Here is a 12,287-nt window from a genome sequence, read left to right on the forward strand (position 1 = left end):
ATGCATGTGCATATAGTATTTGACTGTGTTTATGTTCATACTTCCACAGTCTGGTAATTCTTTGTTGTATTTGAGAGAGAGAGACAGAGAGAAGAGAAGGGTGAATAAAACAGGGAGATCAAGCCACACTTAATCTGTTTGGCAATCATTTCTCAACCTCAGTGCAACTAAGGACAAGGCAGCTCAGAGATGGGGAAAAAAAACCCTATGAGGAACAGTAGAAGAGGGAGGAGGATACACACACATATGGTTGCTAAAAGCTGCCCCTAATTTGCTTTACATGGAGTGCCTAACAAATATTCAAAGCCAACGCTAACAATTGGACCTCAGCTTTAAGACTTTGCAAAGCAGAGGAAAGCACATCATGTCAATATGTGCACACGGATCACTACTTTCCTGCAGTGATTACATAACAAAAATTGTCATTGCTCGTCGCCTTGTAAGAGGTGTAATCCATTTAATTCACAACCAATAAAATCAAACAACAAATTAGAGTATTACTGCAGCTTCCAATTTAGCCTGCCCTGTGACCTGCAGCAGATGTTGGCAGACATGACAAACATAGGCGGTCAAACTGGAATGCTTGGGTGCAGAAGGCATAGCCTAGCTCACCAAAACAACAGCACCAAATTATTTGGCAATTATAGGGCTATTTGATGATGGTGTCTAAATCATAGCTGACATCTTGGCCTCACTGAAACAGTGGTTATGGAAATCTTTAGCTCTAGCTTTAGTTTTCCAATCAGGAATCCTTTATCCTGGTGGTAACTGGCACAGACTTGTGATGGCGAGCTTGTGGGCTGGTTTGGTTTACATCAATGGTAGGAGCAGTGGAACATCCGGCAGGTGCGGGTGGTTGCAGCACAAAAAGCAGCTTGATCAGGTGGGTGCAGGCTTATAAACCTGCATGTACCTGCACACACTGCGAAATTTGACTCCTTTGTATGCTGCTGGCTGGGGGCCAGTGTTCTTTTCCTTTTTTTTGTATTTACAAAAAGAGCATATTCATCTTGTATGTGTCTTGCTTCAATGTTGAAACCTCAGATTTAGTCTAAATTGCCCACTTATACTGTAGTCAGAATGATGCCTCACTACACCGGAAATTAAGTATTTATGCTTTCTTCTCAAAACCAAACAAAAGGTATAACTGTAAACATGTTAACCAAGTGAAACACAGCACAGCATTATGTTCTGATATATTATGTTCAACAGCCTCTCCATTTACCAACAAGTCTACATGAAGCCTTCATGATGCAGCTGACACAAATGCTTATCGATTTGTCCTCTGGTCATATTGATGCTCAGATTATGGATCCCTGAGCAAACAGAACAGGCTTGCATGGTGAGGGATTTGTCAGTCACAGAACAAATGACTCTATTAGCACAAGCCATGCTGTCGATTGTGATAACATAATGCGTAAATTGTCTTTAATCTACGTGTGTACGTGTGTGTGTAAAATAAGAACAGGTGGGAACCTGTTCCAATTACTGTAATGATAATACAAAATGTTTTAGGTCTAGCATTAACCCATACAATATTATTATGCATTTGCACTGGAATCATCTTCACTGTTGACAATTGCCTGAAGCTTTGTGGTTGGCTGCTTTAACACTCCCTCCCTGCAGGGAAATTCAAGGCAATACAGAAAAAAGATGAACTGATTTAACCTCAACACATCATATTTAAATGTGAAATAACTAAAAAAGTAGACACAAATAGTAGGTGTATTCAAGCAGTCTGTATTTTGCATCCACAAGAAAATGGACAGTATGTTCTGATTGTGGATTATATGTTTTTATTGTATATATTTACTTTATGAATTTTCAGTTAGAAAGACTTGAAACAATTTATTTATTTATTTTTTACCATGGCAGAATTAAAACTGGGAATCGATAAGAACCGGAATCCATTAGCAGAACACACTAAAATTCAAACCCTACTTGTACCAGACATGCACTTGCACACAAATCTCCTAAAAAATCTCCAAACCACAAGACAATATTCAGGCCCGTGGAAAAAGGGCCATTTTTTGGCATGTGGGGTTCAGAATGTCAGGTGTGTTGTTTAGCTCATAAAATCGACAGATATATGAGGCAGCAGCATCTCTTTCATCTCCTTTCATTTTCACCCTACATGACACCCTGTTATTAGTTACAGAAAAGTGAGAGTTAAGAAAATGTGTCATATTTTCATATACGTACATTATAAACACTTATTGGCACATACAATCCAAGTGCCATATATCTTTATTCCTGAAATAGGGCAATGTATTAAAGTCAGAGACCCGAGCTTTCATGTATGAGTGTCTATCTCTCTTGCACTTTGCCTGCAACAACAATTACAAACAGATCAAACTGTGTTATCTATGTTAGATTATTTTGGAGCCTCATGCTGAAGGGCATGGTCTCCCAAAACACTGTGCAATGAGCATCATCTCTTAAAATGCAAAAATGTTCTCTTTACTTGACAAATGAGCAAATGTGTGTCCACCATGTGAGGATTAAGCAAAGGAGACAAACCAGAAAGAAACTGTTACAGAGATACTTGAAACAGGGTGCAGGTGGACAATGAAAAAAAATAATGGTATCGTGGCTTGTTTGGTTAGATTTGTAAGAGTCTATAAACTTGCCTTTAACTGTGGTAACAGTGCTCAGCCTCTTCTTCATGTCAAGAAATTGAAAGTTGGCTTAAGTACTTCATATTTAATTAACCTACCCTTTTCTATTGTACCTTTTAAAGTGCATAAAAGGCATAACAATCAATTAAGCAAGATTTAAAATGGCAATGAAAAGGAAACCAAATTAAAACTGAATAAATTAAATGAAAATACTTCCAGTGAAAAAGATCTTGTACAGTTATAGAATAGTTTCAATGTACTAATAAATGAATTTTATAACAGCAGTGGAAAATATTTTTTTTAATTTAGATTTGAAAAAGGCTAGAATCTAAGACCATCAGGAGGTTTCCATCTGTGTGCAGCATAGAGGTAGTTGTACCACATTTTATTCTGACTCTAGGCACTACAAGATGACTGCTTCCTAAAGATCTAAGGGACCTACTGGGTTGCATTTATGTCCTAAGCCATTAAGTGATTTATAAACTAACAGCAGCACTTTAAAATCTATGGCTACCTGGAAGCCAATGTCAAGATTTAAGAGCAGGAACAATGTGCTCAGTTCTCCTTGTTCCTTTATAACTCTATCAGCAGCATCGATAATAGTGCATCCGGTATGAGATGGAGGCATGCATGAGGACATAAAACCTCACATTCTTGCTGTTCTTTTTAGATGAAAGGCTGATTGATTTATTCTGTTAAGTTTTTATACTGTAGCCCAAAGAAAGAAAGCAATAAGAACTTTCCACCTTATTGATATATAGAATTACAGCATCTCTTTCTTGTCTTCATTCAACTGAAATCACACCCAGTTGTTTATTTGCAATAAGCAGACACAGTAAGTCTGTAAGAGTATATTCATTTGGTGAAAAAGCAATAAAATATGGGTGTCATCTGCACAACTGTGATCTCACCCTTTTTCCAGATTTGTCTTAAAGGTAGCAGTCTAAAAGAAGGTTGTCTGCAATCCACCATCAGCAACATTTCTAATGTGACAAAAAGGTGAAAATGTAATGTATAAATAATGGTTTTGTCATGTAATCTAACTCATATTGAGGGACAATTAAGGTAGCTCATTTGTAGCTACAATATGTAACCCGAGTTTAAGAGATTGTGCTCATTTCATGAGATTTTTTATACAACAGCGTTACATTGAAAAAAAGCCTCCATCCCTTCTTGATCAGCTACAACAGGCTAAGCTGTTGCCTCTCTATGTGCATGGAGAGCAGGATTGTGTTGAGCAAAGTACTTTAATGTACTTTTCTTTTCAGTCTGAAAGGCGCAGTCTCAGCTCTAGTTGGCCATGCGCCAGTTGAGAGAACCTTCCGAAGCAGGACAGAGGGGCGAGAGACGGTGCGGTGGGCTTAGCGCCAATCTAGCTCCTGGCTGCATTTCTGAAGAAACACTCAGGAGTGAGTGACTGAAGGTAGCTTTACCCCACGCAAACACCAAGCTTCCTTCATATGTCCTTTTGTCTTATTTCACACTACATAAACTTGCAACATTTACTGGTACCCCATTTTATTACCCCATGAAAAATGTAATAGGATGGCTAATGTTAAAGATATAGATATACATCCCGAGAGCTGACAAATGAGACTGATATAAGGCTGCCTGTTTACCCTTGGTGTCAGCTGGAATTTTTTGTTTGCATAAGCAATTACAAGTACGTGACAAAGAATGGACATCACACAGAAATGGATGCTCTGATCAAAATATGCTCTATGATTTTCTACAATGATCACAAAAACATTTAAAGTGTTTCACTTTGCTAAAGTGTATGAAGTAAGTTTAAAGCTACAGACATTTGTATCTGCAATGAATAAAGATAAATATATTTTGGAGATATCAACACCTACATGGAGATACAAACAGTGTTGTGAATTACACACTGAATGTGTAGTTATACTGAATGTTGTCCAAGATAGAGTACATCAAAATATCACACAGCACAATTTACTCAGTAATTACCTAATTTACTTCACATGTTCATTCAATGTGGTAACCCATCATTACATTATAAAAATAAATTTGTTAATTATTAATTATTTGCTAAGGGCAGTGGATGAGAAAACTTCCAACCTCAAACCAAACCTTTTTTATAATTTGAAGATGCAGTCTCTGATATTGAACTAGTGCTCCAAACTCCCTGCAAATCCCTCAAAACTTCTCCTGGTTCACTGTTTTGAAACTTAACTCTGTTCTGTATTGTATCTGACTTTCAAAACTATGTTTCAAAATAGTGAGTCAGGAGGAAATTAGGGGATTTGGGGACGCTATTATATTTAAAATAGGAGAGTGAATCTGTAGAGAAATAGAGGCAATAAAAACAAAGACAACTGGATTTTATTGCCTCATCTGCCGCTTAGTGGGCATGTATGTGCATATTCATAGAGGATGTCTCCTTTCATTGTTTCATGATTAATCCACTGACAAACATCAGGCCAATTAATCTACAACAGTAATTAGAAAACTCTGGCTGCTCAGTAGAGCTGAACCAAGCCAGTCAACAGGGAAGCAGCTTTGGGTGACAAATCTGTCCAACGAGATCATCCATGTCTGAAAACTCCAAGTAATTTTTTAATGGACAACAACAACTGGAAGTGAGGTACTCAGTGGTCGGCACAATTTATAAGGAACAGCAACATGTGGATATACAACAGTCGGGAGAACAACAGATGATTTAGATGACTGAAAAAAAGAAAATAAAAAAGTCACTTACCATGACTTGTCCCACAAACAGATTGGTCTTTTCTTCTTGGACAGTAAAATTAGTGGGTATGGTGAGGTTAAACTCAGGGTCATTATCGTTGACATCAGTCACCACTATGTTCACAGTGGCAGTGGATGTCTAATGGAAAAAAAAGGAACACAATTAAGACCAAAGTTATTCACTGCTCATTTGTATTGAGTTTTTTATTTAAATACAAAAAAGACATTAAACCCAATTTAAGCCACAAAAATATAATCATAAATCTGGATATCATTTAACTAAAATGTGGAACCAACATTAAAATACATAATCTATGTGAAGACTCTGGAAAAATTAGATCCTCAATATCTCAAAATGTAATTAAAAGCATCAGCATCAAACAAGATTAACTAGTAAAAACTCACTAATAAGAAACAATTACCAAGTACTTTTGACCCTGATAAGAACTTAAAGACAAAAAGGGATAACTAAGGTGCAGGAGACAAATAGTGCAGAATAGCAGCTATGTTTTTATGAGTGGGAACAAAAAAAGGTCCCAATGTTAAAAAGGGGATTACTGCCTTCAGAAACATCCTTCACAGGAAAGAACTGGCATTTAAAGCCAAAATCTGTACATTTCAAAAAAGATGACAAAGGTTCTAGCGGTGGTATGCAGTGCAAATTTAATCAACCATCCAGGTAAATTGAATGCAAATATGTTATTGACTTAAGCAAGGAAGTCAGGAGGCATTGCCAATTGAGCAAAGCAAGGTTTTACCCCGGGAATTGATTAGCAAAAGTGGTAAGGCTCTATTTTATTCCAGGTGAAATACAGCAGGAAACTCTGCAAAGTATACCACTAGACTCATAAATAATTCCTAGTTTATGAAAGATGTCAAAAGTCATCCCATTACATAAAAAGCTGTATCATTCAGAACAATAGCTCTACCTCTAATGTGTAAAAGCATCATTTGAAATGTCAAGTTGCTCATCAAGATAATGCTTTTCAGTTGTCATAGAGAGAAAAAGAGGTGATATCTAATGCTGTAGAGGCAGATTTACAGTCAATTATGCAAGCTGGCACTGGTTCATGCTTATTTTACTCAGATCCCCATCAGCTGTCACAATCATGACAGCTTTTCTGGGGCCCACAGACTAAAACAATAACGAAATTAAATTAAATAAATTCACTGTCTTTAACAGTATACAACACTGCAAACACTGGATAAACAATGTTGTCATAAGAAGGATATAGCAAGGACATTAGTGTTGTCACTTTCTGCCAGGGATTTTGTCAACAAAATTATAAAGGGACACTGATTAAATTTGTGGATGATAAAGCTTTTGTCAGTATTTCACTTCAAGGGAATGAGATCAGATACAGACTGAAGAAAGAAGACTTGTACAACTGGAAGTCCACCACTTTGTTCCAGACTGAAATATCTCAACAACTATGGATTTCCAGAAAATTTTGTACATACATCCATAGTCCTCAGAGGATCCTACAGACTTTGGTGACCCCCTACCTTTTAAAATATCTCAATAAATAGTGGATGGATTCTCATGAATTTTGGTACATTCATGTCCCCTGACTTTTCATCCATAATTATGGGTCAAAAATTTAAGTTGTACAATACTTACACTAAAAATAGCCTCACAGAACTGTTAGCATGGCTCTAGTCTTATTAACACATAAAAAAGGAAACTCAAAACTACTGACACTCACAGAAATACAGTATTCCGCCATTTCTTGTTTTTAAGAGAAAACTTAATTCAGAGTACATTGTCCTTCTGCATTCTTTGTATGGGCAGATGCATTGATGGTAGTTATTAAAAGCAAACTGTTCAAGGTTGTAAGCCTCAGTATCTGGACATGAAACATGAAATCAGATCCAGCATCTTCCTTTCCCTGATTTTACACTTTTACTTTTAGAGCAGAGGTTGAACATGCCAAGGATGCAGAATTCAGTTAATCAACAAACTTATCTCAACACTGACACTTTGTTACTAGGGTGTGGCCTACATAATATAGCAGTGCCTATGTCCTACTATTATTGTTGATCTTGATGAAGGCCTGAGGGCTGAAACATCATCTAAATAAAAAGAGAAAAGCATCTGGAGGCAGAGTGAGTGACACTTTTTCCCTACTCTCAAACCTTCAAACAATGACACAGTACACCCACCTATAGAACTCCTATAAATCAACATAGAAAAATGGCTGAATATGCACAATCTCTCAGTGCGCTGGGAGGAAGCTGTATGTCAATAATAGAGTAAATGGCCTCCTTTGGGGGAGAAAGGATGGGCGGGTTGTGGGAGGAGTTGGCCCTTGGAAGAAAAAAACTATTTACTATTTCCCAGAAGACAGCAGTTTGAAGTTGCCCTGCCAGATGAGACATTCAGCAGCACATGTCACGAAGGAAATGACTTAGTTACTATCACCTTCATCTCGCTGTCCGTTGGGAAGCCCTTCACCATTGTTGTTTTCTTTGTTCTGGCTTCTGAGACATACATAATCAGTACTTTCATGTACGAACTCACAAGTCAACCCATGCTGAAAACCATCACGCTTGATGTCTCTTTTACCCTTTCACTACTAAAACTAGGATGCAAGGGAACGTAGCTAACCATCAGTGTGGTGATGGGATCCACTTATTTTTCATTTCACAGAAGACCAGAAGCTAATTAGCATCTCCATCCTGGTATAGGAGTTCTTATCAAAGCCAAAAATCCTACCTTTACGGCCACAAGTGTGATTAATGAGCTGCTATTATTTATTTAACATAAAATAGATGGAGCTCTGTGATGTCTTGTCTTCTGTCCTTACTGTCTGAAAGATTCAGAGGTGGCTGATGGTGCTTTGCCTTTCAAGTGACAACCCTGACCGGCAGACATGTGGCAGAGACTGATATGATCAGGCTGTTAGGAGTCATGTACTCCCTCCTCTGAGGGCAAGAAGAACAGCTTTATCCAGCTTCCAAGGGTGAGTTTTTAGCATCTGAGCCTGCCTGGCAGTTATGATTACAGCTAGCACTGTTGAGAATATGAATTTTGAATCGGTCAAACAGATGAGCACAATTTGTTTCATGTGCTTAGAGGATGTAAGAGTTAAAATTCGACAAGTATGAATTTCTGAAAAAAGTTTGTGTGTGTGGATGCAGATTCGACTGTACTCAAAGAGAAGTTGTACTGGGGGGGAGTGGGGGGATGGCTTGCTTAGCTCCTTGTGTCAGGTTACCATGGTTACCGAATTTCTGTGCTAATTACACATCCAAATCCCTGGTGTCTCCCTCCTTTTCTCTGTCGCTTTCTCCTATCTGTCCCCTCCTCCTGTGCTTATTTTCATCTTTTTTTTTCCTGCCTTCCTTGCAGTACTATGCTGCACTGAATGAGTTCCTTACCTCCACTCCTGCACCCTTTACACCCGCTCCCTCATTCAACTCCCCTCCTGTTGTGACAGTATTTCTTCCTAACTGTGACATTTAGCCCAGTTGAGTCAGGCAGTAATTTACTTTGTGGCCAAGATGTTTCTCTATCTCTCTCTCTGTCTCTCTCTCTCTCTCTCACACACACACACACACACGCTATACAGGTAAAGGGTGTCACTTTGTACAATCTGTCCATCAATGTTAGGACAAAGAGCACCAGCTTGTGGTTACCTCATTCTGTGAGGTGACTCCCCATCTTACGCTCTCTTTATTTATTTGCTCTTTATTCTCTGACCCTGTCACTGTCCACCTCGCCTGCTCCACCCCTCCCTTCGCCCTCCTACAGTTCTGGGGCAATACTGGGACACAGCAGTGGCACATATGCTTCTTATACAGCTCCACTTGACCATCACACGTAGTCTGCCAACGGATGACACGGAGCGATAGATCTGAGTGTTTATGCGCACGCAGGTGAGAGGGGGGGCGATCAACATCACTTCTTTGACAGCTCATCAGCTAATGTTCATTACCTATCACAGACAGCGTCTTAAAAAGGAAACGACATTTCACCCCTGCCTGGAACAGAGACAGCTGCAAAAGCTGAGCCAACTGAGGTGATGTCTAATTAAATTAAGACAGTTTATATGATTATCAGCTCTCAGTGGGAGACGGAGCAGCCAGCGTTCACATTCAGTCATAGTGTCTTTTTCTCTTAGCTAAGTTACAAAGACAGCTCAGGGAGTATAAACGCTCAAATGTCACAAATGCTTGTGATGACTGTGCCTTTTGAGGGGTCATGGTTAGTACTATTCAGCCTATGAAAACTGTTGTTCTCCTGTAGCTCTGGAGGAGGTTTTTAAAGTCTGAGCAAATAACTGTGATGATGTAAAGTAATTTCATCAGAGTTCTCTCAACCTGGAAACTACAAATTAAAAACAGAAAGCCTGTGTTACAAAGCCTGTGGTAGAGTTTGAAAGATCTGTGCATTTGCTAGACAGGGTGGGTCTAATTAATACATGCAATCAGTTGCATTAGGAGAACTGTAGGATGCAGTATTTTTGGAGCTTGACCCATATTAGGAACTAAAAGTCAGGTCATCTCGGCTTATGCTGTTTCCATTTTATCCATTCTTTTTTAATCTGTCTCTACGGAGTCATCTAACCTTATGGAAGCGCAATATTAAATCACTGGAGTAGTTTTTTTTTTTTACAAATTAGTGTTCCATGTGAAACAGCAACAGTCCTCTCCAAACTACTATGTGTGTGTGTGTGGATAAAAAAGGAAACTCAATAGCAAGATACAAAACTAGCGCCTCTTTCAACTAGTTTGCGTCCAGATCCATGTGCTAAATTTGCTCTTGCTCTTATTCCTGATCCATTTCAGTGAACGCTGCCCATCCATACTGCCTTAACAACTATTAGCTTAAGGCTAAAATGCCAACCATGAACCTTAACATCCCCTGTTCGAGTCCAGCTGAGGATATTTGTTGCCTATTCTTTCTCACTCATTTTCTGACATTTCTCTACTATAACTATCTAATTAGGGCATTCAATTCCCAAATAATACCAAATCATGTTTTAGCTCATCAGTAAATAATGATAAAAGCCAAACAAGCAAAACCAAAACTCGGCATATTATCTAAATTATGTTCCATCAGATGCTATGACCCTTTGGATAACTAACTGTTCAATATCTGTAAGGTAAAAATGTTTCGCTAGCTCAAACTAGCTCTACGTACACACAAGAAAAAAAAAACACTTGTCAGATTTTTACAACATGTGTAAACAGTGGAGGAAACACTTAGCAAACATAATTTTAGCAATGCTTAAACTAAATGAATTCAAAACTTAAAACTTAAAAAAATAGTTGTACAGTAAGTTAGCATTTGCCAGTAAAAACACTGTGTTACTGCATTGTAGGTTGGTAATTCCCCATAGCCCTAGTAATTGCAAAACTGAACACCTGTTGAGTCAGGGTGTGAATGAGGGGAACTGACTAACAGGCCTGACCTGACTCCCAATGAACACATTTGTGCTGTGGGAAAAAAAACCCCACCTCTAACCCTTTTAAAATTGCACTCACAGCAGTCTCCTTCACTGATTGATAAAATCTACTGAAAAGAACACCCACTATAGAACTCAATAGGTTATCCAAGTCACAAAACTATAATCTCTGTATACAGCATATGGGCTTTAATGAGCAAGCAGCCCTATTTATTCTGGTGCATTGGTTTGGCATGAAGAAGTGGGGCTGACTCCTAGTACAACCACAGATTTTATGAATCTGTGATAAAGTCAAAGGGTATTAAACTCTATGCGTTCAAATGCATTAGATTTTCCATGCTAATGAACCACTTTGGTTCAGTGAGCCAAATTTCAGAGCTAATAAGCTTGTATGAAAGATCTTATTTGAGCTTAATGTGTTCAAAATGTTTGAGGATTGTTGACCCTGAGGAATCAGGCCAATAGTTTAATAAAGAGGGTTATGCCTCACCCCTCCAGGGTTGCCATCAGAGGCTGTGACAATCAGACGGTACTGATCAGTGGTCTCTCTATCCAGAGGCTTCCCCAGAAGTAGAAGGCCAATCCTGTAGAGAGGGGTCAGAGAGGACACTTGTATTACTATTACACATAAACATAGATAGTGCAACTCATTTGAATTAACACAAGCACCTCACAATAGAAGAACTCAATGTGGGTCTTTGTTTAGAAATGTTCCTGCAGTTCTTGTTTGTGTCATATGAAGAAAGAGCATTCATTTACAGAGATTTGTTCAATACTTTTGAATACTTCATTGCAGAAGGTGATGGAGAAGGCTGCATTTCAGAGTTTATTCCAAATCAGACAGATTTATAAAACATGGTTGCTGATAGAAGAGGATGAGTTTAGAGCCAAGAGCAGGTGGGCTCTTAAATACTCCAACTCTGTCTTTCTTTTTTTTGCAGCCCACATCTGACTCCCAAAGCACATGGCCTACAGACAGAAAGCAAAACTAAAGCATGCCAAAACAGAAGGAGTTGGATTGGTGGACAGAGCGACAGACAAAATATGAACAATCAAATCAAACAAGAAATTAAAATACTTGGTCTGACCATCTGTAACAGAGACTGTGGTGAAAGAAACTGGGAGAAAGAAAAATGCGTGAAATTAAAGATCAGGTACAGAAATTGGAAAACAAAGATAGTAATTACAGATCAAGAATAAATATAGTCAAAACCTTCATCCTGTCCAAACTCCTCTTTCTGGTTAACATCCAGCCAACAAAATCATAACAAAAATAAACAAACAGTGTGTTAATTTAATTTGAGGAACAACCAGGGAAGTTATCAAACAAGAGCTATAATATAAAAGCAAGGGATATAGGAGGGTTGGGTGCGATAAGGTTTGGTATCGGATTAAAAATAGCTTTTGTTAAAAATGCTTCTGCCGCCATCTCCAGAAATGTTCTCCAGGTTGGAGATCTTTCCATGTGGAGAAAGGGGAGAGCCAGACATGGTCCTGAGTACAAACTAATATATGGAGATTTTATTACACAACACCACCATTTACAGAT

At 38.5% G+C, this 12,287-nt stretch overlaps 1 protein-coding gene across 13 annotated transcripts in view; it reads right to left on the reverse strand.

Moving 5' to 3' along the window:
* Positions 1–12,287, reverse strand: part of LOC121911392 (protocadherin-15-like) — a 236,575-nt gene that overhangs the window by 64,880 nt on the left and 159,408 nt on the right. For all 13 annotated transcript variants that reach the window (XR_006099846.1, XR_006099847.1, XM_042432816.1 and 10 more), the window contains 2 exons: positions 11,229–11,322; positions 5,338–5,466 (listed from right to left, as the gene is read on the reverse strand). Coding sequence is in view for 11 of the 13 variants with exons in the window: in XM_042432816.1 (XP_042288750.1) it covers positions 5,338–5,466; positions 11,229–11,322 (223 nt within the window). In the remaining 2 variants the exon portion in view is untranslated. The remainder of the gene's footprint in view (positions 1–5,337; positions 5,467–11,228; positions 11,323–12,287) is intronic.

The sequence above is a fragment of the Thunnus maccoyii genome, chromosome 14, assembly GCF_910596095.1.
Source record: "Thunnus maccoyii chromosome 14, fThuMac1.1, whole genome shotgun sequence".
Classification (NCBI taxonomy): Eukaryota; Metazoa; Chordata; class Actinopteri; order Scombriformes; family Scombridae; genus Thunnus; species Thunnus maccoyii.